Source organism: Phyllopteryx taeniolatus, chromosome 16 (genome assembly GCF_024500385.1).
Source record: "Phyllopteryx taeniolatus isolate TA_2022b chromosome 16, UOR_Ptae_1.2, whole genome shotgun sequence".
Taxonomy (NCBI): domain Eukaryota; kingdom Metazoa; phylum Chordata; class Actinopteri; order Syngnathiformes; family Syngnathidae; genus Phyllopteryx; species Phyllopteryx taeniolatus.
This window is the reverse complement of record NC_084517.1, coordinates 12,985,327-13,012,267: the sequence shown is the minus strand read 5'-3', so window position 1 is coordinate 13,012,267 and position 26,941 is coordinate 12,985,327. Positions and strand designations below refer to the sequence as shown.

The following is a 26,941-nucleotide window of genomic DNA, read 5'->3' as shown; positions in this document are numbered from 1 at the left end:
GTGATGATGTATTCTTATACTGTGCATAACTAATCTATACGCTAATACTGTATAAAACCATAATTACAGTAAACATATGTTTGAAAAACACTTCTAGGCTATAAACATAAAACAATCAAATTAAGCTAAGTTTAATGGTAACTGAATGTTCTTTCTAATGCCGTGTGACAACATATTCTTCCGCAGTTCATTGCACGCCATTCGTAACCTCAACACGCTGTATGTCGGTTCCGTCGTAAACTGAGGACCACCTGTATCTCTTTGCGAAAAACTTCCTGTTCTCTCACCATTATGCTTCTCAAGTTTTCATTTACAGTGGTTAATTTATCTTTACACTGCTATGTCAGTTAGGAATGTTAATCACAGTGGCAGGCCGTGCTTTTGTACCTTCACCTTCGATGGGGACGTGCCTGACTTAATCCACCTCTTTATACCAACACTAGGTCACAATTAGAGAAACCACCAAAATTACAAAAATGCAATACGGTCTAACAGCATGCCAGAATAAATATTTTTCTAACAAGATGACAAAAATAAACAGTTATATAGAATATTTCATACTCACCAGATATGTCCATCCATCCATTTTCAACACCGCTTATCCTGGTTAGGGTCGCGGGTCGCTGGAGCCTATCCCAGCTGACTTCGGGCGAAAGGCGGACTACACCCTAAACTGGTCGCCAGTCAGTCGCAGGGCACATATAGACACAGACGACCATTCGCACTCACATTCGCACCGTCACTGAGTGGGAACTGAACCCACGCTCCCTGCACCAAAGTCAGGCGAGTGTACCACCACACCATCAGTGACTTCTCACCAGATATGCTGATTCTTAAATGTAGACTACAAATGTGTGCAGACCACAGGTGTGTTTTGCTAGTTGAAGTTGGTTTACGCTAACTAACCAACCCACGGCCGAAAAAATACTGACATTATTTTGGGCCAGCTAGTGGGCCCTGTGAGGCGAATTTGAAATCTGATTGGTAAAAGAAACAGTCCCAAGGCAAGGCCGTGAGCAGATTAGAGTGACATAGCGGCTCAAATGTGATGGGACAAAAAAAAAAAAAAAAAAAGAATAAAAAAATCTCACATCCACATACAAGTACTGGAAGCATTGCAGCCATTAGAAATGCTATTAAATGAAGAGATTAGATGAATACAGTTTAATGGAACAAATAATAGAATGTAGGTTGCAAATGTCTAGCAAAGAAGACCTTGCATGCCCTGACGGCTCGCCACTGGTATTGGACAAGACTAAAAAAAAGAAAAGTGACATTTGACTCGACTACATTGCAGGAAAACTGACAGACCATCCCCAGTGCAGCCAGTTAATACAGGATATGTATTATGGCGACAGATTGAGCCTCCCTCAAGGGATTGGGTTCGATTTTAGAGGCTTCGTCAGCACTGTATTTGCAGTCCATTGGCCAGTGTTTCCTCTACAAATATTTACAGCTAAAATACAGGACAGACTTGAGGGAGGAGATAAATTGCGTCGGGAGGAGTGGTGGTTGGCTGCTGTGTTATCATCGGCCAGGAGAGGGGAGGAGGGATTACAAGACCAGCCGGCTGAACATCCTGCAAGCACATCTGAGACGCTGCACAAAAACTCTGCGCAGACCCACAAGCCCACGACCCAAGCCGGCTAAAAGGAATGCAGCCTGGGTCCATTCACACAGTGGTGAAAAGTTGTGTTGAAGTCGGGTAGCCGTCGTTGTGTGCCGGAGCGAACCTACAGGTTGTCGTCGGTCCGGCCGGATTTATGTGTTTGTTATTTTTGAGCGCACGGCTGTGGGACGTCCGGAATGGGGGATCCGTAGACGGAGACGCGCAAACACGCGCGCGCAAGATGGACCTGAAGTGGACGACATTTGGAAGGTAATGAGAAATTTGGTCATTTGAACTTTTACAACTGGAACGGTTGTAGTGCATCCAAACGCACTGACGCGCACGGTTCGAGCCAAATAGATTAGTTTGGATCGACTGCGTGTGTACAGTAAAGAATGTGCACTCGCGAGTGTGCGTGACAATAACTGCATCTCATTCAGTAAAACTTTATTTAAAAAAAACATTTTTTTACAGTGCGTTTTTTTTTTTTGCTCTAAAGCTGCAGTTCAAAATGTGTATCATTCCGCTATACATTAATATATTACTTTTTTTTAACGTGTCCTTTAGTGCAGTACTCACACTATTTAAGTAGAAGTACTTGTGTAAAAGAAAAAGAATAACAAGCAGAAGCACTGATTCAACAAGAGTACAAAAACGCAAACTTTGAAAATGTGCAAAAGTAAAAAAATATTTTTACTGTCAACTACTCTAGCTGTTTTGATAATTTGCCACAATGAAAAAATGTGAAACAACAAAATTACAAAATAGTTTCCCTCTTTTATTAAGTTACATAGGGCTCTTTGAAAAAACAACAACATGCAGTGTTAGACATTTCATAGGGTTTTTACAGTAAATTGCTGGCAACACTGTTGCCAGTGTCTTCCATGTCTTGTTATTTACACCGAAATGACTGTGGAGCCATAAATATTACAATGCATGCTGGGGAATTGGGCATATATTATAATACAATTAGACATTACTGTAAATTCTACAGTTACATACTGTACCATGATTATAATACATAGTTTCCACTGTATCATGGGATTTTGGTTGGCGTTACACACCATAAAGAGAGTTACAAAAAAAATAATAACAATAAATCAAATCAATCAAATCAATGTTTAAAGATAAGTCACCAGGTAACACTTAGCTTCACTTCACTTCGCATACGGCAGAAATTACTGGGATGTCACTATCGCACACGACCCACAGTCAGGGTTTCATGAAAACAAATTGCAATATTAATGTAACACGAGATTTTAATAAAACACATTCAACGAACTACAGGTAAAGTAAACACACGTTAAACGTCATGCTAAATTAATCCGTATCATTCATGAACATTAAGGATTAATGTCTTTATTCAGCATTTCATGGCGCAATGCGTGCTGGGAGACACGCGGCCTCACAAATCTGCTGCAAAACACAATAACTCTGTGTGACGTCAACCAAAATCCCATGATGCAGTGGAAACTGTAATTAATTACTGTATAATAACTTTAATGTAGTTTACTGTTTGGCTTGTGTTAAATAACTGTGGAATTTACATGAATGTCTAACAGTGCAGTGTTAGTTTAAGAGCTTCAGCTTTCTGCTAAATAAGGAGAAGAAAAAAAAGGACAGGAAAAGCCGACTGTTACATAAAAACTTTATTTAGTGTCAAACAAACGTGCTTTAAATGGAGGCAGTTTCGTGCTGACTCCTATTTAACATGCGTTTCAATGTGATTGCCTGGTTAACTGATCAGCAACATCCTAGTTATAAGAGGGTGTGCACACTTGTGCAACCACAATAGCACAGTTGTTCATTTTTACTTACCCCTCCCAAAAATATGTATTTTATTTTAAATTGAGTTGTACATGTAATAGGTTACATTAATTGCGGAAAAACCGTTGTAATGAAATGTCTTGGTCTCTCTGTTTTTATTTTTTTTTAAATAAGACAAGCTTACCATTACATATAATAAATATAAAACAGGCACATGCACAAACTTGCAGTTGTGGGCGTGTGCACATGCACATGGTGATACAGTCATCGTGAGAATCAGAGTTTGAGTCCCAGAGGAGGTGAACTTGAGCATTACTGGAAAATGAAATCGCTCTGGACACACACACACACACACACACACACACACACACACACACACACACACACGCACACACACACGCACACGCACACGCACAGCTTAAATGTAACCGATCCTATTAATATATGGAATGTGCTGAAATGGGCTATTTTATCCAAACACTTACTTTTGTGAGAAGCACACACACACACACACAAAGACAGACACACACATTTGGGCATGTACATAATGTATGTGTGTGTGTGAGCATGTGTGCGTGTGTGTGTGTGTGTGTGTGTGTGTGTGTGCACGAGCGAAGGGACAGTGTGTGCCCAAGCCAGAGAGTAGTGGCGCTGACGATGACAACAATGTCTCTTCTGATCAGTCTTCCCCTCTCTTTAGTCCAACTACACAAACACACTCACAATTCCATCAGAAGCAATTAGAGGACATCACAGTGCAACACTCAGGTCCATTGATAGCGTTTCAACAGTGCCCAGAAAAACACGGCTGGGCGAAGCTCACCAAGCTCCCTGGGAAAACAAAAGGCCGTACATCAGTTTTCTTTACCCAGGCGGTTCTTATGTCACAGGTTAATATTTGCTTTCATCAAAGTAACACAACACTCATGTGTGAGCCTCCTTTTAATAAAAGGTGCCTGCAAGTTTGTGTTGCAATGACAAATGGACGGGAAGTACAGGAAGGTCCTGGGAAAACATTCAAAACGTTCTCCTAGAGTGGAACATACTGATTAATACTAGGGCCCAACCGATATGGATTTTTTGTAGGCTGATGCCAATTCCGATATTTGGCAGAAAAAAAATTCTGGTAACAGATTAATTGGCCGATTAATTTAGAAACTAGATCATTAATAAAGTCATTTCTTTTTTGGTTATTTAATGATTCACAACAACAAAGATACAGTATGAGTTACAGGCAGAACATTTGACTGTTTTACAATAATTTGTCCTTTAGTATTTGTTTAACTTTACAACAGAGAGGAATTTTCAAGCACAAAAACATGCAAAAAAGCACGGACTTAAAATTACATAACATCCTGGCTTTCAATCCTGATTAAGACATTTCCAAATGCGATTTTTGTGCTTTTGTTATGCTGATTGTTTTGTGCACTGTGGCTTTTTTTGTTTTATTCTTGGTTTCCTGCATTGTTTGAATGTAAAAAAGAAATCAAGAAAAAAAAAAAAAAAATCTGCCAATTTTTGCTGGTTTGAAAAGTGCCAGCCGATTAATCGGTCGATCCCCTACTTTAAACATAAAGGCTTTCCGTCCTCTACATGGTGCATGTGTTGTACAAGAGGGGTTTTGTGTTTCATATTAGAATTGAGTGCCCTCCACATTCTATAGAAAAAAAATGGTTACACCAAAAAGATATACTGTAGGTGTGCTGGGGGCAAGACACGATTGCCAGCATGTTTGTAAGCATGGATGTGCTCTCAATGTGTGATTAAATAACACAGCTGACCCACACAGATGCACCTGTGGCCCTGGGTAAAGCTTTCCGTGTCTGTGTGTGTGTGTGTGTGCTTGTGTGTTCATCTTGCCGTATTAAGTGTGCTTTTGTAACATCTCCAGATGTGTTCCTTCTCTCTGGGATTTAAATCGGATAAAATTGCACACACACATGCAAGGGAAGACTTTAGCGTCGCCGAACAATGCAGTTTGTCACAAAACATGTTTTTATTATGATAATCTTCATGAGATTTTGTGTGGAAGGGATTTATGACATCAAAAAGGATCAGGGAGTCCATATAATAATATTGATTTGTAAATTTCATAGATTTTATATTGTAGTCAGGTCACATTTGGAATTTTGCCCACTTCTTAAGGAGCTCACCAACATATTGAAATACTCACCTGAAATAGTTCAACCCAAGGAAATACCATCCAGCCATCCATTTTCAATACCGCTTATCCTCATTAGGGTTGTGGGTGATCTGGAGCCGAGCCGAGCGGACTTTTGGTGACTAGGGGGGAGGGTACACCCTAAACTAGTCGCCAGCCAATTGCAGGGGGAAATCATTTTAAATATTGCAATTCAAAATACTGTACTTTAATCATATTTTCATTAAACTGATATATATTTTTATGTTGGAATCTAGCATTTTATGATTAATATGACTGCTGATAATAATAATAACTCATAGGTGGATATGTGTCTGTGAATAGAATAGAAGCTTATTGTCACAGGACCAATGAAACTACATGTGCGTGCGCGTGTGTGTGTGCACGCGCGTGTATTTACATTATTTAATGATTGGTATAAATAGCAAAAATCACTGGAGTCTATAAATAATATTGTATAGTATAAAACTGGGGAGTGCAGGTTCTTTTTCTGAACACCCATCTAAGTTAACAAATCTAGAACACTTGATATTTACTGTACATACTGTAATGTCAAATGTGAGCTGAGTATTGATGGGGCATGCAACAATTCCCTACAACGTGATGTGGATTAGCAGCATTTAAATCCCGCAAGAATGAGTCCAGCACTCACACACACCCGCACACACTCACAGGTTATGAAATAATTCCGTTGTAAATTAACTAACGATGCCATCAGATCTTCACTATACAAATGACGTACAAACACGTTTCCTTTGTGTCGTCAGGTTCATGAATACCAGGGTGCCAGCCAATGAGAGATACCAGCCAACTGAATACGAACATGCTGCTAACTGTGCCACACACGGGGTGAGTCACACAAAAAACACACATCAAACACGTGAATTGTGGAATTATGATGGGTATAGTTGCAAATCATTTGTGTTTTATCCCCTCTATGTCCAAGACTACTGTATTTCTGATGAGTAACATCAGTTCAGTGAAAGATCTGAAAAAAGATGCAGAGGATTGAGGCGGAACAGTAAGGATTTGGGGCTCTCTGCTAGGGACAGTGGTCTGTAATCCACGATTCAGCCTGTAGCGTTCCCTAATCTGCTGTAATCCCTGAACGCATTCGGCCTCGGAGGGAAAACGAGTGAATGAAAGATGGAAAAGAGCAGGGAGAAAGCGCGGTCATGGTGATGGTTAAGCCTCGCACAACAAGTGAAAGGCAAGCCGCACATCACAAGCAACAACATGTTCACCTTGTGCAACAACGACAAAAAGTTTTAAGAGGTTTTTGTATGGCTGAGAAGGCCTTTAGTTACACACATGGGATTGTTTTACGATCTGGACTGTGTTGCGTATCATTATTTTGTATAGTAAAACAACATCACTCAAGTTAAAGACCTCACACAGCCTTGTGTGATTACCTTACAATATTTATAGGGTTATTTTGGGAGTTTTGTGTATTTGCCAGCATTCCATCCACAGTTTGCCAGAAAAACAGCCTAGTGGGTGGGGCTGGCATATGTAATATTTTTTCTTTGGCCTATGAATTCTGCCACGCAAAGGCATGACGCTATCAAGAAAAAGAGTCGGAGCAAGTCTGTTGACTTACCTTGCTGTGTGTGTACGGTACGGTGTGTTTCTCTACCCTTTGTCCTCATTAGGGTTATGGGTGAGCTGGAGTTTATCCAGATGACTTTTGGGTGAAACTGGACTGGTTGCCAGCCAATCACAGCGCACATAAAGACAAACAACCATTTACACTCACACCTGGGGACAATTTAGAGTCTTCAGGAAACCTAACATGCATGTTTTTGGAATGTTGGAGAAGCCACAGCACCTACAATTTTATGACGGTCCCACCATAGGGTTGGATTCCTAGGCATGGGCCTGGATCCGATTCTGACTTGATGATAACCATGAGCAAAAATAATGCAGTTTCACAGTATTGCAATTACAGCTCTAAAATGTTCGGCAAAATCACTTTTCTTTCTATTAAATTGAATGTGCTCAGGATTTGCATTAGTAAACATAAAGAATTACATTCCTCTAAATAAAATCTAGATGTAGTATAACATTAAAAGTACTTATTTAATGGAAAATTGTAATAATTTAGCCGATATCCTTTATAAGAAGTCTACCAGTCTATGACACATGCATATGAGTTAAGCCTAGTAGTGTTACTAGTGCAGCACAGTAGTTTTCTAATAAAGATGACTCGTGGAGACACTTTACTAGTAAGGCACTGTCATTCTACTAGTGCAGACCAAGAACATACTAGTACATGGACCTTAAAATGGATTTCAAAGATATTGGATAATTGCGCAAACGGGTTTACTCAGGTTGGTCATCATAATATTTCTTGTAAAAATGCTATTGGTGTCATTACAGTTCTGGATCCTACCGAGCCTGCTGGGTGGTTCCATGCTGTACTTCCTGTCAGGTGACCAATGGCATCGTGTTGCTGCCTGGCTTTATGGCAGTGGACTCACTGGTCTCTTTGTCACCTCAACGCTCTTCCACGCTACTGCCTGGAAAATAAGCCACCTCAGGTGTGTGTGGAGGGGGGTGGGGGGGGGGGGGTGTTGGGGGTGTCACATGTGGCATGATTTGCCAGATGTGAATGTTTGTGCTCACAGTCACACACACAGTTTGTTCATTATACTGTTAATTATGAAATAGCCAGAGGTGTCCAGATAAACAACAGATGTGACCTGGTTATAAAGATATTTCGCATCACATTCATAGAACACGTCGTACTAGTAACATCATGAAGAATGACAGTTCCTTAAAAAATGTCAATGCTGAGAGATGTTGTCGCTGGAAAATTATTTACACTCTTCTGACGACATGAAGCCAGCAGATGCCAGTGTCAAGTGATGGCCAGGCTAACTTCCAGTAGCGCAATGAAAATACAAAATCAAAATTCCAACCAATAACTTTTTGTAATATTTTACTCCCAGAATTTAAGAAAAATGCCTTTGAATACTTAAGGTACAATTAATGTCTGATACTTTAAGACTTTTTTCAAGTAATACTCTGCTAGGTGACTTTAACTTCTACCGGTTATTTGCTGTCAATATACTATACAATATTTTTACTAAAGTATTTCTATCGTGTACTTTTTATAAGACTGTAGTTAATTTCTCCCTCATGCAAACATAATTTTATAGCAAAATGGCTAATAACTAGGATGGAAATTACCAGAGAAGGTTGTCAACAAACTGTTCCCTGTACCTGTCTGTTAGAACGTCAAATGTCGATTAGTTTTACTTTATTTTATTTTGATTAGATTTTTACTCTACAGAAGTTAGCGCTTTGTAGTAGCACTGCTAAAATTGTTTAAATGTTACTAACAGTTAATAAAGGTTTTATAACAACATGTTATGTGACAGTTGGAGCCTGCAACGAATTAAGTCACTTGACATCATTTCTTACAGGAACATTTTTCAAAATTTGTTTTGAAAAAAATAAATAACTTGAAACTTTGGAGGTTCTTCTGTACCTCGGAACACTTAGGCAGAACATAAAAAAATGATTCAATTAATCAATAGGGGAGATGGGAGTGTACAATAATTCAGTGGTTGACAGCATTTCCTAAATCCTCCATTCTTTTCGTTTCGCGAGTACGAAGGATTGAGTGGATTATTTGTGTGAATGCTGCGAGACAAGCAATCCTCCCAGTGCGATTGTGCGTCAAACGTACTTACTGTTCTTATTCTTCCGCTTGCTTTAACCTTACATAACAGCATCACCGCTTCTCAAGGGATTTAAAGTCAGTCAAAGTACAAAATGTGCGGCTCATTCTTGATGCATGTGTAGATATTTTTCTCAGCTTCTGAAATACTGGACGTTTGCGAATTCAGTGCCAGAGTGTGCAGTTAGTTGCTCTGATGTCATGCCTATGCAGCTTTAGGGGCATGCTCGCATGGTATCAGCATATATCAGCATTTGTAGAACAGCAATTTGTATTTTTTATTTTTTTATCACTGGTGGACCGTCCGGGCCAACAAGGCCTTCACTTTCAGCCTAAGCACAATCATAAACACTGACATACATTTGCAACCTGAATTCTATTATTCGTTCCATTAAATTGTATTAATTTATTTCCAACAGTATATTCTCTCCATTTTGTAGCATTTTTGTCTTTTGCAGGAAGGTGGAGCAACTTTTCCATATGTGTGACCGAATGGCCATCTACTTCTTCATAGCCGCGTCCTACTCTCCCTGGTAGGTCTGTCGATGAGTCAAATAACGCGATATTACGGTTTGACGGGTGGCTAAGGTCACACCGGAGGTGACGTGACGTTTGCATGACGTGTGTGGACAGGTTGATGCTGAGGGAGCTGGGCCCGTGGGCGTGCCACATGCGCTGGCTGATCTGGGTCATGGCTTGTTTTGGGTCCATCTACGTCTTCTTCTTCCATGAGCGGTAAGATCATCACTTTGATTTTCACACAGTAGTGTGGCTGAAACCAAACGCCCACTCTCAGGTGTTTACAGTACACGCCATCATTGTTTGGACAAGAATCATTGGCATTGAATAACAGTTTCCACGGGCAGGTACAAGCTGGTAGAGTTGCTGGGATATGTAGCCATGGGAGCTGTTCCTGCTCTGGTTATCTTGTCTACGGTAAGTAGCTTGAAGCATTGTATTATTATTTTTTTCCCTCACTAAAATAAAAAAAAAACATTTTATCATTGCAGCAGACATCCTGCCATTGTGCAGCAATCACGGACTGCCTGTATTTATGAAACTGAACAGTTGAAATTATGCATTTTTTTTTCAGTAGGCTTTATTTGACATTGTCCTGAATAACACAGGGAGTTTGGAGTTTTCATCAGTGGTGGTAGTAGCAGGTATCTTCCGCTTTGCTGTTTCCTAAAACTAATCCTGTTTCGAGGAACTTGCCATTGATGGTGTAAATTGCACTACAAATAGGAGCAGTGTGACAGCCATTAGGGCCGTAAAAATTTGACAACTGTCAAGGGGCACTGACCCCTTTTCGTCCAGAAACACTGGTCACATGCAATTTTGTACACTTGCACAATCTAATGAGAGCCGCTACAAAACAAATCTTCAAATTCAAGAACGACACTAAATATTATTATTATATAATATACATTTCTTTCCTATTTGTCTGCTACTCGTATTATTGTAAACAATATCTATGCTCCAATAAAATAGGTGAGTCCAAAATTGGTAAATAATGTAATCTTTTGATTGACAGCAGTGTAAGAGGAATTAATTAAACAGTATGTCATTGAAGTATTCGATCATGTTGTCACTAATGCATCAGAAATTGAAGCTGCCCGTCATGTTGCAGGTGGACCATGCAGGTGTGTGTGAACTCGCCATGGGAGGGGTCTTCTACGTTGTGGGTGTGGTCTTCTTCAAGAGTGACGGCTTTGTACCTTTCGCCCACGCTATTTGGCATCTTTTCGTGGCAGCCGGAGCAGGCATTCACTACTACGCCATCTGGAGGTACCTCTACTTGCCTCGGCAACTTATGGAGACCTCCAGGTGACGGAGCGCTGCTCTCACGCTGGGAGAATTCATCCCAAGTTACTGGCAGAGAAAACACAAGCTCAGTGGTGGAAAAGAAAGTGGTCTTAAGTAAATAGTTTACATGCTATTTGATAGGTAAGAGCTGATAAACCTGACTGTTCTACACTTGACCTCAACGATGATAAAGCACAGTGAGTTTAATATGAATCACTAATTCTGCTTTTGTAATCATTTTGGAAGGACCAATCATAGGTAGTAATAAAGTAATTTTAATTACCTCATAGGTACCAGTATCAACTTGCAAAGATGTTGATATGACCAATATTTGGTCAAGTCAGGACACTTGGGCAAATCTTTGTAGCGAGAGAAGGCAGAGACATAAATTTGTCATGAGTTTTATCTTACATCATCTGCACCAAGTCGAAGGGTGTAGAACAGTGGTCCTCAAACGTTTGACACAAAGTGCACCTAAAAAATTCTTAGCTCTACAAGTATCCAAGAAAATACAGTAGCGTGTTTATTCAAAATTAGGCGCATTTTATCCCTATTAAAAAAAAAATAATAATAATAACAGAGGCCCCATTAACATTATGTAGAGTTTAAACATTAATTCTGGCCTTAAATATAGGAAAGTAACTATATTTGAATAATGATACAATGAAAATGTACTGCATAAAAAGCAGAGTTTTTTTACCTAATGAAAAAAACAGTTCAAAAAGATTAAATGCAAAGGTATTGTACTTAAAAGTGGAATACAACTGAACTGTACCTTAAAAATGTAATGGATAAAAAAAATAAAAAAAAAACATTGAAGCTACTGTAACATTATGCAGTTTGAACAATTCATGCAGTGGTACTTTACTAGTGGGAGTGCACGTGCCACTCATGGTACTTGCACCACACTTTGAGAACAACTGATGGAGAACATCTCTTGCTCATGTTGTACTAATTGCATCCTGGTAGTTTTAAGGCAGAAAATAAGGCAACAACAATTAGTTCTCTTGCAACTACTGTATTTAGGAGCCCTTTGTATCCCCTCCACTAAAATTGTACCAAAATTGACCACTATTTTCAACTTTTGTTCATTTTCAATAGCTGAATAACATCAAAATGGAGCGTAAAACCCACAAGCAACACACTTTGCAGTAAGAGTTCAGTTTCTCAAGTCAGTTCAAATTTCTATGTAAGCATAAACAATGCTCATTTCAAGTGGGGAGTTTTAAAAAATCCAACGATTACAATGATTTTATGAAGACCGATTGCATTAAAGATGAGGTAATCTCCCATTGGTAACTGTAATCTGGTGTTCTTGGTATAGTTTACCTTTTTTTTGTTTTGTTAAAACTGTAAGCACTTTCTAATAGTCAATGTCTGTATTTCCAGAAATCCTCCAAATGTTGTTATACAAACATTTCACCTATTTTCTTACTGGCCACTCTGTAGGCTCCGGAGACTTTGTTTTTCTTTTTTATACAAATCAGATGATCATTGTTGTACATATTTTATTTCTGATAAATCACGTTAAAGAATAAAGAAGAGCTAATATAGTACACTGATTGTTGAGTGTCTTTTTGTGATTGGGTTTGTCATCAGTGCTGCATTAACTGATGTATTTACAAAAAGTGCAAAAATCAATCTAAACCTCAAATTACAGTTTGTACGCCCAGGCGAAACAGTGGAGCATTTGGTTAGAGCGTCAGTCGAAAGTTCTGGGTTCGATTCTCGGCTGGGGCCTTTCTGTGTGGAGTTTGTAGGTTTTGTCTGTGCGTTTCTCCGGGTACTCCTTCCTCTCACATTCCAAAAACATCCATGTTAGGTTAAATCAAAACTTTAAATTGTCCATAAGTGTGAATTGTTGTTTGTCTAAATGTGGCCCGCGATCGGCTGGTGAACTCACACCCTAAGTCAGCTGGGATAGGCTCCAGGTCACCTGTGACCCTAAACTGGAGGATTGGTATCGAAAATGGATGTACATTGACGTTTGTTTACGTGCTTGTGTAGGGTGACGGAGAAGTAGGTGTGTGTTGACTTTTAGCATGCGACGTGTGCGCCTGTGTGAGTCTGGTGAGCGCTCGCAATTGGAGCGGCAAGGCCACGTTGGTGTCTTGGTGCCACTGGGGTGTGGTGACGTGCGGCGGTGGGTTCAGGACACTCTGAGCCACGCCGGGCGTCTTCAGAAGGGCGCACAACTCCTCCCCGAGAGTTATTATGGAAACTAGGTCCTCTTCATCATCGCACCAGGAAACGGACCCCCCTCTGGATACATTTCTCAGTTTGGAGAGGAACAGGGACACCCTACGATGGACACATCACACATTATACATTGACGTCCAATTACCACTGATTGTAAATGTACAGTATTCCTTGAAGCGACCTTGGTATCAGGTCATGTGATCGTGACGCCAGCTTAGCAAGGGCGCTCATTAGACTGGTGATGACGCGAGGGGCGGGGCAGCCTGCTCCAGGTGGCGGGGCAGATGATGTTATCTCAAACAGCACTGCCTCCAAAGTCTCAAAACAGTAAGTGATGAGCCTCACGGAGCAGCGAGAGTCATATGACACAGACAGGTAATCCCCGAGCACTAATACCTGAAGACAGATGTATTTGAAAATAACAAGAGTTGTTTTGTATTGAAACAAAATATTTTCAATGGACAAATGTATTGGGACTCCTGGCAGAAAGTGAATATAGAAGAGAAATTAGAGTGAGTCACCCCTTTGCAGCTAAAATGGCTTTCTCTCTTCTAGGAAGACTTTCTACAACTACATGGAGGAGTGTGTCCCTTATCCGTTTTCTAGTTCTTTCCAGAGGTGTTTTATGATGTTGAAGTCAGGGTTCTTAAGTTCTTCCACACTAAACTAATCAACTAATACAAGCATGACGTGGACGAATTTAAAATCTAATTGGTTAAAGTAACAGTCCCATTGCTAATAGAGTTTAAGTAACTTCATCCAGCACTAGTGATTCTGAAGGCCCAGGGCAGATTACGTTGACATGGCAGTACATAGAAGCTGAAATCTGACTGGACAAAAACAAATCTTAAATCCACATACACATACTGGAAGCAGTGCGGGCAAGACAAACACTACAAAAAATAAAATAAAAAAGTAATAGACATTTAGTAATACATTATTAGAATTTCATGGAACAAATATTAAAATTTAGGTTGTAAATGTAGGTCACAGCTTCTGATAAGTGTTAAGCCCAGCAGATAAGACAAAATACACACAAAAGGGCCTTCCCTAAGCGGTTTCCATGAAGTTGGGACTATATAGTCCAAAATGTCTCAGTAAGGTGAGCAATCAAGATTTAATTGGTGTAACTCAAACCATGATTGATTATTTAATTCAGAATTACAACACGAACTTGCAATTGCAGTATCAGTCTGAAACTCCTCATTCTTCTTACCACATGGGTGTAGATTTCTTGTTTGCCGTAAACGTTGGATGTGGCTCCAGCAAACTCCAGCAGCTCGTGGGATTGGTCCATGACCAAAGAGGGGTGGAGTTTGCACAGGTTCATCAGCTGGCGGCTGAACACCCTACAGAGACAACGCACCCAAGGTGAAACATGCAAGCCTCCATGACAGACATCGGATTAGCACTTTGTTCTCATTGTGTGTGTTGCACTGTACCTGTGTATATCTGTGTTGTATTTTGGGATGTTGAGGAGGAGGCTGCTTCTCTCCAGCAGCACCAAAATCACTTGGCCTAAAAGCGTCTTGTCAGCCACCTAAAACAAAGAGCCATTTTTGATCATATCTTTTCACCTGGTCAAGTGATCTTACATTTAAAGATCATTAGGTAGAACCAATGAAAGAGAAAAGCAATGTTACTAAATATTAGATAAAAATTCACACAGTTGTAGTCCCGAGAACTGTGATTCCCAACCACTGTGCAGCAGCACATTCGTGTGTCGTGAGAGATCATCTGGTGTGCCGAGGGAAATTTACCCATTTAACTTTTGTTAGAAAATGATTATTTACTCGTATACTTACAGGCAGAACAATGCAATGCTCTTCCACTAGATAGCAAAAACTACAATTAACCTGTGTATCCATCTGTCAGCATGTCTGCCATAATAACTAGAAATAGATCTGTGTTTTTATTTCAATCCCTGTGAGTATATGTTCAACCAAACAGGCCCAGATTTCACACTAAGTAAATTTGACTGAACTGGGACAAGATCATCATTATTTCCGTATAAAGTATATACTTTACTTTTTTTTATACTTTTTTTTGGTGGTGTGACGAGGGATTTTTCAAAAGTAAAATATGTGCCTTGGCTCAATAATGGTTGGGAAACACTGCCCTAGAACATTTATTTTCCTCACTGTGATGACTGTGTTGAAGAAAATATGCAGCAAAATCGGGACAGTCTGGGCACACTGAACGACTCTCGGCCAATTGGCAGTCTCGGATAACAGCTCGAGGAGCACGCTGAGTCGGTCAATTGTGTCACCTGTGCAAAACAACACCAATGCATTTGTGTTTGCAATCTTTGCGCAGAATAGACTGTTGGACACAGCCCTTAATCGTGTTGTCAACAGTCCCCCGGAAATTTTTTTTGGGTAATTAAAAACATTGTATGATTACCTGAACCCGCTTCACCTCTAAGTAGGAAGAGGAACAGTGCTCGGAAAGATGGATTTCGGAACGCATCCATTGACGGGAGGCTGCGCCCTCCCGAATCAGAAATGGGCAGACACATCGATCTGAAACACATGCGGGAGCACACAAAGTTGAAGAAGCCCAAATTGCCATGACACTGGATGAGGTTCACTTTTTTCCCCGGACTTGGCTAATGCTCATCTGTCAAATGTGCACCTCAGTTGCAAGACCAGAGTAGCAGAGAGACACGGGAGGTCCAACAAAGTATGCAGCAGCTCCAGCGCAGTACCCGATGTCACCATAGAGGGCAGCAGATCAACAAAGTCATCAACCACTGCAGGGCTGTCCCACGCTAAGAACTGCAGAGGACAGCAAATGCCGGCAAGCAAGTATGAATTAACAATTTGGCACAGCATTCTTTTCCCCCCCATTTTTTTTTTTATTTACCTTAAAAAGATTTGGGAAGTGGCGTGTGTATTGGGGAACTCGGAGTTGCACATTCTCAAGATTTAGTCGCAAGAAGCGCAGAAGCTCATGTGCCAAGAAAGGGTCATTAAAGAGCTCGGCAGGGAATCGACCAAACACCAGATTCCAGACGCAGTCACAGTCTACAGCTGCCAATTCGCCTAAACAGGGGAGAAAAAAAAACAAGCCATTCATGTTCGTGATGAATGAAGTAACCAAGTGACACATACAGCACTCACAAAAAGTTGAGGTAATTTGGCTTTTTGGTGAAATTTCAGGATTAACCTAAAATCCACTATGGCCTTTACAGGTAAACTTAATTTGACCTTCTCTCACTTTTGAATGCATGTGTACAAGTGCACAACAGGTACAGTATCTAATCCATAAATGGACCAATGAATTTCCACTTCTATGCAAATTGTTGGGTGTCGTCATGTTAACAGCATGATGGACAGGTACATTCAGAAGTTCAGAGAAGGTCACCTTAAATTTACCTGGAAAGGTTACAGTGCATTTTAGGTTCATTCTGAAATTTTCACCCAAAAGCCAAATATTACTGTTTGTGAGTTTGTGATGTGATTTAAAAAGTTTTGTCATGTTTAAACCACAGCCTGTACATACAGTCCGGTTCACCTTGGTACAGTTTGGAACAGTAAACCGTGATTTGGCTTATGTGTCTACCGTTGGGTGGCAGTGTGACACAGTGTAACAACCAATTAATTCAATAAAGAAGAAAACAAGGTAAACAGAGGGCAACAGAGATCCTGCATTTTTGGAGTCTTCCTTCTTGGCATACAGCTGAAGGCAAGTTTCCTTTACGAAAAGCCACGTTCCATTTTTGTTGTCGTGCGGAAGTAAAGATTAGCTAATCAACACACTGCAGGCAAAACCACAAAAGAGGGCCAAAAACTGGTTAGACAGATGAGCTATTTTGGTACTCTTTATTTAGGTAATGGAATATGAAAAATGAAATACAATTCCAAAATGAACTGAACCTGGCCGACATCAGGTAAACTATCAGATGAGAATATAAATTGGAAAATGGAGAAACTTTGAAATTGCTGTTGTTAGGCCAACCAGAAGTGTGTGCTAATGTGACCATAGTTTTGTGCTTATACGTGCCATGATTGAGATAGAACTGTGCCACGGGCAGCAGGACTCTGGCGAATGACAAGTCTGAGCTGAGACGACCAAAAAGCGCCTTAATGCACGGGAACACCCGGTAGACAAAGGACGCATCCTCTATGCACACGCAGTCCAGGATACACACCGCTTCCACCAGACACTGATGGAGGAAACAAATACAATAGCCTCATAAAATCTTTCCAACATCGCAAACACTACTCTGCTATTATATGTCTAGTAATCATCATTGCTAGTATAGGAACAGATGACTTTGCAGAGTACTGAATCTGCAATGTGGTTTGTTCTGTTTCAGTTTTAGAAGCTAATATTGGCCTCTTCTGCACTTTCTGTTTAACTTACAATATTTATTGATGCTCTCAAGAACAAATACCACAAAACAAGACTAGACTTTTGTTATTATTTTTGTTGTCAGAGACGTTTTCCTAAGTATCTCCCCCATAACCCTGCAGTGTGAGTGAAAAAGAAAAAGAAAGATGAGCTCACAGCTTTCTGCAGATCTGTATCCGTTTTCTTCTGGGCCTCTGAAAGAAAGATTCAAAATTAAACATTACAGCTATCCAGGCTTACACAGTGTATAGAAACACCAGCACATAGCTATAGTGTACCCCCGTTTATCACGGATACGTTCCAGACCCACCCGCAATAGGTGAAAAAGCCACTATATAGAGACCATATAGTTTCAACCCTCCCATACACTTTAAACATATTTAGACTTATTAAATTACAATTTTAAACACATTGTAAACATGTTTGCTAAAAATATATAATCAAATAATAAAATGTATAGAAAATAGTGTACGGTATTGATACTGTATACGCTGTGGGCTGGGAATACCCCTAGATGGCAATAATGCTTAAGGTATGATGTTCCATAGCTGTCGTATATCAAGAAGGAACAGAATTTGACAGCATTCTCCACACAAATCTGTCCCTCCCAAAGCATACCCAAGAGTTTGATTTTCTCCTGAAACGTCAGGATCGTCCTCTGGAGTTTAGATTTACTACCAGAAGCCTTCGAAGATGTAGGTCGCTTGGGGGCCTTCGTAGGACTTAAAATGAAATTAAAAGTGTTCTATCCGCAAATGCGTGACATTACAGCAGCCGATAAGAGCCCAAGAAAATGAAAAGACCCACAACTCTGCTTAAATGGTCATTATTTTATATACATGTTGACTTATTACTGCATTTTTTCTCATCAATGTCTTCAATACTGTACCAGTATTTATATTAATGTAAAAATCTGTAAAAACCCATGAAAAACGATCGTTATAAACCACAGATTTCTGCGACAAAACAAGTATTTCTGCTGCAGACAAGTAGATAGGTCCCACAAAAGAAATCTGTAACCTGGTGTGGACGCGGGAGGTGAACCGCGATATAGCGGGGGGAACATTGTGCTCAACAACCGATTACATTTAAGCTTTAAGTTGACAAGCACTGACAGTGGCGGACACGTACTGCGATCACACTGTTCAATGAGGCGTTGGCAGTACTGGAAGGCCTTCTCTCGTAGATGCTCCTTCGGAGGAAGCAGTCGGCTGGAGGTGGATGTGGCAGAAACCATGGAAACCACAGACCCATCTATCTCTGACCTATCATCTGTTACATGGCAGGTCACAGATCAGAATTTGGGGTGATAACAAATATCCACACAATATTGCGGTGTCGGCATGCGAACCAGTTAAATGGAATTAGAAAGCACAATCAGGAGTTGGCAATTTTAGAAAATGGTGTTGTCTGCCTTATACTGCCCTGATTTTAGAGAAATTCAAATTATCAAGTTATTTTATATGTGGTGCTGAGAGGTGATGGGAAGGAGATAGGGCATATAAGTGCATCTCAAAGAATTTAAATACAGGACCATGAAAAACATCAGATCCACTAAACAGAGTGAAATATTTCATGATTTTGTTTTTTAATTGAAATGATTATGGTTTACAGTTAATGACAACTAAAAATTTACCGCCTCGAGAAATTAGAATATTAGATAAGCATTGATGTTAATATAGAAATGAGGTAGGAATTATCCTTCAGAAAATTATTTTTCTACAAGTTTAATTAATTTGTATATGAGTTTCATTTTTTTAATAGAACTGCTGAAAACTTCATGAAGATGCACTTGTATATTAAATACCAAGAAATTTATTTTAGTTTGCTTAGTTGAAGGTTCTGTGTGCTGAACTGAAAAGAAGCAAGCTCTGCTCGTTTTAACAATAATAAAAATGTTAATAGACATTATTATACATGATGCACATCAATACAGATGTGTGGAATTGTAGAACATACAATTGATTTTTTTCCCCAGGATCTCAAGTAGATAAAAATGGAAAAAAATAAACATTTACAGGAATACACAATATTGATTATATTAGTGAAAGGGCTTTCATTAATGGATAAATTCCATCCAAAACAAACCTGAGACCGTGGGAAACACAGAAGTTCCATGTCAGTGTTTCTGGTTAACTCATGCTTTAGATCAGGTGTAGTATTAATTATCAGACAAAGGGCTTAGCTGAAAGCATTTCATTCATTTGGCTTTTTCGACGCACATGCAAGGGGTCGGGCGTGGGGACGCCAAATTCACTTCTTACCATTAGAAAATGAGTGAGAGAGGGAGAGACTTAGCTGTAACCTGTTTGCTGGAGATGATAAATACACAGAGGAGGTCATCTGAAATGGGCAACGTGAAATTATTTGAGGTTTTTATTCCTCAAAATACAACACCAATTCCAATTAAGTTGGGACGTGGTGTTAAACAAATAAAAACAGATTTGCAAATCATGTTCAACTTATATTTAATTGAATACACTACGAAGACAAGATATTTAATGTTCAAACTGATAAATTTTATTGTTTTTAGCAAATGATCATTAACTTAGAATTTTATGGCTGCAACACATTCCAAAAAAGCTGGGACAGGGTCATGTTTACCACTGTGTTACATCACCTTTTCTTTTGACAACATTCAATAAACGTTGGGGAACTGAGGACACTAATTGTTGAAGCTTTTCTTTCCCATTCTTGCTTGATGTACAGCTTCAGCTGTTCAACAGTCTGGGGTCTCTGTTGTCGTATTTTATGCTTCATAATGCGCCACACATTTTCAATGGGAGACAAGTCTGGACTCCCGGCAGGCCAGTCTAGTACCCGCACTCTTTTACTATGAAGCCACGCTGTTGTAACATGTGCAGAATGTGGTTTGGCATTGTCTTGCTGAAATAAGCAGGGGCGTCCATGAAAAAGACGTTGCTTGGATGGCAGCATATGTTTTTCCAAAACCTCTATGTACCTTTCAGCATTAATGGTGCCCTCACAGATGTGTAAATTACCCATGCCATTGGCACTAACACAGCCCCATACCATCACAGATGCTGGCCTTTGCGTCTATAACAGTCCGGATGGTTCTTTTCCTCTTTGGCCCGGAGGACACGACGTCCACAATTTCCCAAAACAATTTGAAATGTTGAAAATGCAGAGAAGCCGACCGCGTTTCTGGGTGTTGTTGATAAATGGCTTTTGCTGTGTATAGTAGAGTTTCAATTTGCACTTATGGATGTAGCGCCGAACTGTATTTACTGACATTGGTTTTCTGAAGAGTTCCTGAGCCCATGTGGTGATATCGTTTACACATTGATGTCGGGTTTTGATGCAGTGCCACCTTAGGGATTGAAGGTCACGAGCATTCAATGTTGGTTTTTGGCCTTGCCGCTTACATGCAGTGATTTCTCCAGATTCTCTGAACCTTTTGATGATATTATGGACCGTGGATGATGAAATCCCTAAATTCCTTGCAATTGTATGTTGAGGAACATTGTTACAAAGAGGTGAACCTCGCCCCATCTTTACTTGTGAATGACTGAGCAATTCAGGGAAGCTCCTTTTATACCCAATCATGGCACCCACCTGTTCCCAATTAGCCTGTTCACCTGTGGGATGTTCCGAACAGGTGTTTGATGAGCATTCCGGAACTTTCTCAGTCTTTTTTACCATCTGTCCCAGCTTTTTTGGAATGTGTTGCAGCCATAAAATTCTAAATTAATGATTATTTGCTAAAACAATCAAGTTTATCAGTTTGAACATTAAATATCTTGTCTTTGTAGTGTATTTAATAAAATATAGGTTGAACATGATTTGCAAATAATTGTATTCTGTTTTTATTTATGTTTAACACGACATCTCAACTTCATTGGAATTGGGGTTGTACTTTCACTTAATAGTTTGAGGGTACATTGAGGGGAAAAAATGGACTGATGGGCATCATCATTGGTTGAATAAAGGCTAAATCCCCGATACGATACGTTAAATCATAATTTTGTGAACCAGAAATTGTTTTTCTGTTTTGTGTCTGTGACCGAAAGCAGGGGTGTCCAAACTTTTTATTCCGAGGACCACATAAAGAAAAATCGAAGGATGCAAGGGCCACTTTTAACATTCTTCACCTTTCAACACGCTAAAACCGATCCATCATACATATATAAATACACAAACCATCCATCCATTTCTGAGCCGCTTATCCTCACTAGGGTCGCGGGAGTACTGGAGCACATCCCAGCTATCATCGGGCAGGAGGCAGGGTACACCCTGAACTGGTTGACAGCCAATAGCAGGGCACATATAAACAAACAATCATTCGCACTCACATTCACACCTACGGGCAATTTAGAGTCTTCAATTAACCTACCATGCATGGTTTTGGGATGTGGGAGGAAACCGGAGTGCCCGGAGAAAACCCACGCAGGCACGGGGAGAACATGCAAACTCCACACAGGCGGGGCTGGGGATTGAACCCCGGTCCTCAGAACTGTGAGGTAGACGCTCTATCTAACCAGTCGCCCACCGTGCTGCCTAAATACACACACATATATTTTACATAAAACTGTTAGGTGATGAAGAAAAAGTCAAGGAATTTGCAAGATATTTCGGTGGCCAGTGGCTCTGTATCCTACAAGAGAGATCCGCCCATGTACATAGCAGCATCAGAATCACATCTCTACACTGAGAAACAAAATGAGCAATCTGTACTAAGATGACCTGGACAAAGAGCAGAAATTGGAGCAAACAAGTGCGATTTTGAGACGCATCTTAGCGAATTACGAGTGACTAGTGAAAAACAGAAATGAGAGAGATGTGAATAAATTTCTTCTTTTCTCCAAGTGTAGAAAGTAAGCTATGCAATGCAAGCAAACGATGCGGGCCATAGTTCAGACACCCCTGACATAAACTGAACAGCTTTGAATGAATGTTGACTTCATACCATAAATTGAACAGCTTTGAATGTTGACTACATACCAGTGTCGGCTATAGCGCCACCGGACACAGAGTGGAAGGTGAGGAGCCAGTGTCGTAGCATGGAAAAGGAGTAAACGTTCATCCACTGGTCTTCAGTGAAACCTTGATTGACGCACAGCACTGTGAAGAAATCTCCTGACACTGTCCCATCCAGCTCTGCAATAGGCAGCGGCTAAGGGAACACAGATAATGAAACATATTTGATCAAGTACAAAAGAACAATGTTATCAGTCCAGTGCATACCTGACGTGACCTGGATCCAGTGAAGAATCCTCCTGAGGAAGCCCCGCCTCCTTGCGAGGTGCTCGCATAGCGCAGCCAATCAACAAGCTTTTTACTTAGGAGGGTTATGTTATCTATAGTGATTCAAGCATTGGGAAATTATGACTCAAACGACTTGGAAAAACTTAACTTAGGTGTGCAAAAGCCGAATGGCACAATGTAGCATTTTTCACATTACGAATTTAATCTGCCTATTAATTGATTATTGATTGTTACCTTCAGTGAGGCTCTCCGGGCTGTATGTGAGGATGGTGTTGACAATTGGCAGGGTGTGTGCAAACGAGTGAGTCGGCCCTTCTGAGGGTCTGCTCTCCAGACTGCGAAGTAGCTGAGTGCAGAGAGCTGACAGATCATCTCGGGATTCAGCCTGTTTAAAGTAAAACGTGGGCAAAGGTTAAGTGTAAATATGCGTGTCGCGTCTACATACAGTGGTAATGTTTAAAGTAGTGTCAGGAAAAACACAGCTTTGAAGAACATCTCCCAGTACAACGAATGAGTATTAAAGCCACACTGACATGAAAAAAACCTACACTGCAATATAAAAATCGCACTATCGCAATATCACACTACTACTCACTTTAAACTGCGTGCATTCCTTGAAGTCTCGGCGCCCTTTGCACAATGGTCATTGCACCGGACTATTGCTATATTAGTCATTGAAACTGCTCTAATTGCTAGAGGACTCTGCATCTTTTTGCACAATTGTCAAAAAAATAAAAAATAATAAATATTGTACCGGCATTACCAGATTACTAGCAACCTTTTATTGCTGAGCGACTGTTTTTCTCAATGTCTTAATGTCTCAAAAGTATTCTCTGTCAATTGACTGTTTGTTGTCGTACTAGAGCAGTTCCAACTACCGGAGACAAATTCCTTGTGTTTTTTTTTTTTTTTTTGCACATACTTGGCAAAATAAAGATGATTCTGATTCTGAAAAGTAACACTATACATTTGAGATGAAAAAGATAAGCAATGTACAGCATTGTGTCAAGCTATACATTAGTATAGGTTTAAAAAAATTAGGAAATACTCGGTATTCTGGCAATGACGAAATACACAGTATCAACAACAGACTGTATGCCAGGTATTGGGAGAAACCTTCCAGTATGTGCATTTTAAATTTTTTTGTCCAATCAGATTTTTGCCTATGTGGTACCATGTCTTTCTAAAAAGCCCAAGGGCCTTCAGGATCAGTCGTGCTGGTTGATGTAGCTTAAAAGTACATTAACCATGGGACTGTTACATTAACCAGCTAGCTGACACATAACAACATCCCCTTTTTTCCATCCTCTGATTGGTTGGTTTGAACAAAACTTGGTACAGTCAATTTCAACCATCAAAGCACATCTGTAGCGACCTGCACACATTTATAGTGTACTGTACTCCCTCGTAGAGCAGCGATGCATTCAGCAGAATAGGACATAAGCACACCTGAGAGAGCAGCAGGGCAGCTTTGTGGCTGCTCAGGTGACTGTTGCCGTCTTGGCCGTAGTTCTCTGCCTGACCACCGAGGGCCAGTGTCTCTCTGAGCACAGCTGAGCTCAGCACCTGAAGCTGCTCCAGGGGTGAAGAGAGGAGTGATAGAAGCATCTTCTGAAGCTCGGGGGGCAACCTTTGGTTTAGAAAACATAGGATTCATCAGACTCATGCATTGTTACGGGACTAAGAGGTCAATGTGGGTTTGGAAAGATGAGGTGGCAAAAATACTCACACTCTGTACTAACAGGAAGTAGAAGTACAGCTACTTGTGTAAATTCCTGTACTTAGTAAAAGTAGTAGCAAAAGTAAAAAGTACAGACTGTGAAATGTATTTAAGTAAAAAAACAAAATTATTTTCAAAGGTTCTTACTGTCAATGATATACACTACCCGTTTTGATAACTTAGTACAAGAAAAAAATCTACACATAATACAGTTTTCCTCTTTTATTAACTTACATAGTACTCATACTGAGAAGGGGGGAAAAAACATCTTACATGTTGCATGTTGTTGTTTTATGAGCTAGCTAGCTTGGCTTGAGTACAATGTTATCAAAACATCTTCCCATAGCTTTGCTAACATTGTGACCTCAGTAACAAAACCACTAAATTTGCTAATGATAACAAAATGCACCTTACTTCTATGTGTTTTTTTTTCAGGGTAGACAGAGAATTTTTGAATGCTTGTGTTTTTTAAGCTGGAACAATTCGCATTTGCCTCGAAACATTGTTTTTTTCCAACTACAAACAATTCTCCTAAATAAGGCAGTGGAAGGGGAATATCTTGTGTCCCTGAATCTGTTGTCATTGTCGTTAATGCTCCGTGGTTCATGCTCCTCCATCTCACTGCTGTCCCTATTTATTTATTGTTTTGCCTAATAAGACCCCAAGACCTCCAATGCGGTTTACTCTACCTTAACTATGTACATTTTCTTTTACGTCGTTTCGTCATCTGTGGCGATTGAAAAGAGTAACAATTAAGCCTTGTTTTTTTTTTGCAAAGTATGATGTAGAACGAAAGTACAGATATCCAATTTCAAATGTAGGGAGCAAAAGTAAGAAGTCGCCAGAAAAACTAATTCTCAAGTAAAGTAGGTACCACAAAAATCTACTATGTAGTGTACAGTTGAGTATTTGTACTTCGTTACCTCCCACCACTGTTGGAACGTGAGGGAAGGACTCCGATTGTAGACGTTAAAAAACACAGTCAGGTTGTAATTTAATAGCACTTACGTCCTGGTGTACTTTGTGGCAGAGAGGATGAGGCGCAATCTTTCCAAGGAGTCAACAGTCTCGTGACCATGATCTTTCCCCTGGAGCAACTTCATTAATCTGCTGTAAAACTTCTGCAGCTCAGACTCCTGGATCTCCCTACAAGTTGAACCCCATCACCAATCATCAGCCCTTTTGTGGCATTTAAATTAGTTTTATGTTGCACATCAGAGAAGACAGATGTATGTTACTTCGCAAGCAGTGGAACAATAACATTTGTGTAAACTATATAGACAGAATATATGTTCGGAATAGCTGTTACAGCGCCTTACCTTGCTTGTTTAATTAAGCTTTCGGAACCGTGAGAGTACATATTGGGTTTAACCCAGCTAGCTAGAGCTCTAGCAAACACTTCCTCCTGTAGCGGAAGATAAATATTGCAACCCTAATCGAGTCCCGACTGAAATCATGTGATTTTTCAGTTTTCAGTTCCGCTTTCAGGAGAAACCAAAAACTCATTAGTCTTTACCGCAACCAAAGAAAGTCATCATCAACATCACACACACTAAATAATATTTAAAACCTTTAAATAATATTTATTTTAATTTCTTGTTGGTCAGGGGTGTCAAAGTTATTATTATTTTTTTTTTGTGAGCAACGCAGGGTTTTTAAATATGGTTTTCAATTCGTTCAACCGTTGTTCAATTTATGTTTAAAAGGGGTTTGGACACACACACACACAAAAAATGTTTGCAATAGCTCAACTTTATTAAAAGTTAAAACATAATTTGCAATCTTGGTGCAAACGTTCACAAGAATAATTACATTATTTGCTTTGGCAGACCACATAAAATGATGTGTCGAGCCAGATTTGGCCCTGAGTGATCTTGTCTTGAATTTGACACTCACCTGCGCTGTAGGTGATCCTAGTTCCATAAACAGCAAACTCAGTTTGCACAAACTGGTACTTGCATTTTATTAATTGTAAAGAAACTGAATGACCAATTTATTGATAAACATTCCCATTGAAGTGTGTTGAAATTAGTTAATTACTGTACAAACAGAACAAACAAATAAAACATTTCTTACATCCTTTTGCCAAGTGGGGCATAGGTCGCCAATGAAGTTTCGCCACATTTCTCAGTCCTGGGCCCTCTCCTGTGTCCAGTTACAGGTTGTTAAGCTTCTCCTTGAGTTTACTACCTCCAAGTTGTCTTTAGTCTTCCTTGGCCTCACACTGAAATGCAACACGTGTTACATGTTTTTTTTGTTGGTTTCGTAAGCATGGATCTTACTCATTCCAACTTTTGTCTCTTGATTTGAGTTTCCACGTGCTCTAATTGTGTTTTCTTCCAAAGTTCTTCATCGGGAAATTTTTGTCAAACCATCTGATGTGAAGGGTTTGTCTCAGACATCTGTTTGAAT

The 26,941-nt window shown here is 40.0% G+C and overlaps 2 protein-coding genes across 7 annotated transcripts; one reads left to right on the top strand and one right to left on the bottom strand.

Moving 5' to 3' along the window:
- The first annotated feature begins 1,515 nt into the window (after window positions 1-1,515).
- Window positions 1,516-12,584, top strand: mmd2a (monocyte to macrophage differentiation-associated 2a). Of its 3 annotated transcripts, none has more exons than XM_061748904.1 (7): window positions 1,516-1,879; window positions 6,305-6,386; window positions 7,917-8,077; window positions 9,681-9,755; window positions 9,856-9,957; window positions 10,019-10,158; window positions 10,853-11,012. In XM_061748904.1, exons 1-7 carry the CDS (start codon window positions 1,764-1,766, stop codon window positions 10,873-10,875), a joined length of 699 nt encoding a protein of 232 aa, XP_061604888.1. In that variant the 5' UTR covers window positions 1,516-1,763; the 3' UTR covers window positions 10,876-11,012. The 3 variants fall into 3 exon arrangements, with proteins under 3 accessions (XP_061604888.1, XP_061604886.1, XP_061604887.1); XM_061748903.1 differs by having other exon boundaries at window positions 1,520-1,879; window positions 10,089-10,158; window positions 10,853-12,584; XM_061748902.1 differs by lacking the exon at window positions 10,019-10,158 and having other exon boundaries at window positions 1,519-1,879; window positions 10,853-12,584.
- On the bottom strand, window positions 12,520-25,994 carry ap5z1 (adaptor related protein complex 5 subunit zeta 1). 4 transcript variants are annotated; one of them, XM_061748898.1, is made up of 18 exons: window positions 25,849-25,993; window positions 25,538-25,675; window positions 24,259-24,439; window positions 23,044-23,194; window positions 22,789-22,901; window positions 22,546-22,717; window positions 19,848-19,895; window positions 18,715-18,855; window positions 17,740-17,777; window positions 17,233-17,395; window positions 16,093-16,271; window positions 15,862-16,004; window positions 15,631-15,749; window positions 15,369-15,496; window positions 14,670-14,767; window positions 14,444-14,576; window positions 13,409-13,623; window positions 12,520-13,329 (listed from the first exon to the last, which is right to left on the bottom strand). In XM_061748898.1, the coding sequence occupies exons 1-18, from the start codon at window positions 25,887-25,889 to the stop codon at window positions 13,020-13,022; spliced, it is 2,511 nt and encodes an 836-aa protein (XP_061604882.1). In that variant the 5' UTR covers window positions 25,890-25,993; the 3' UTR covers window positions 12,520-13,019. The 4 variants fall into 4 exon arrangements, with proteins under 4 accessions (XP_061604882.1, XP_061604883.1, XP_061604885.1 ...); XM_061748899.1 differs by lacking the exon at window positions 19,848-19,895; XM_061748900.1 differs by lacking the exon at window positions 13,409-13,623 and having other exon boundaries at window positions 13,119-13,329; window positions 25,849-25,994.
- Window positions 25,995-26,941: the final 947 nt, after the last annotated feature.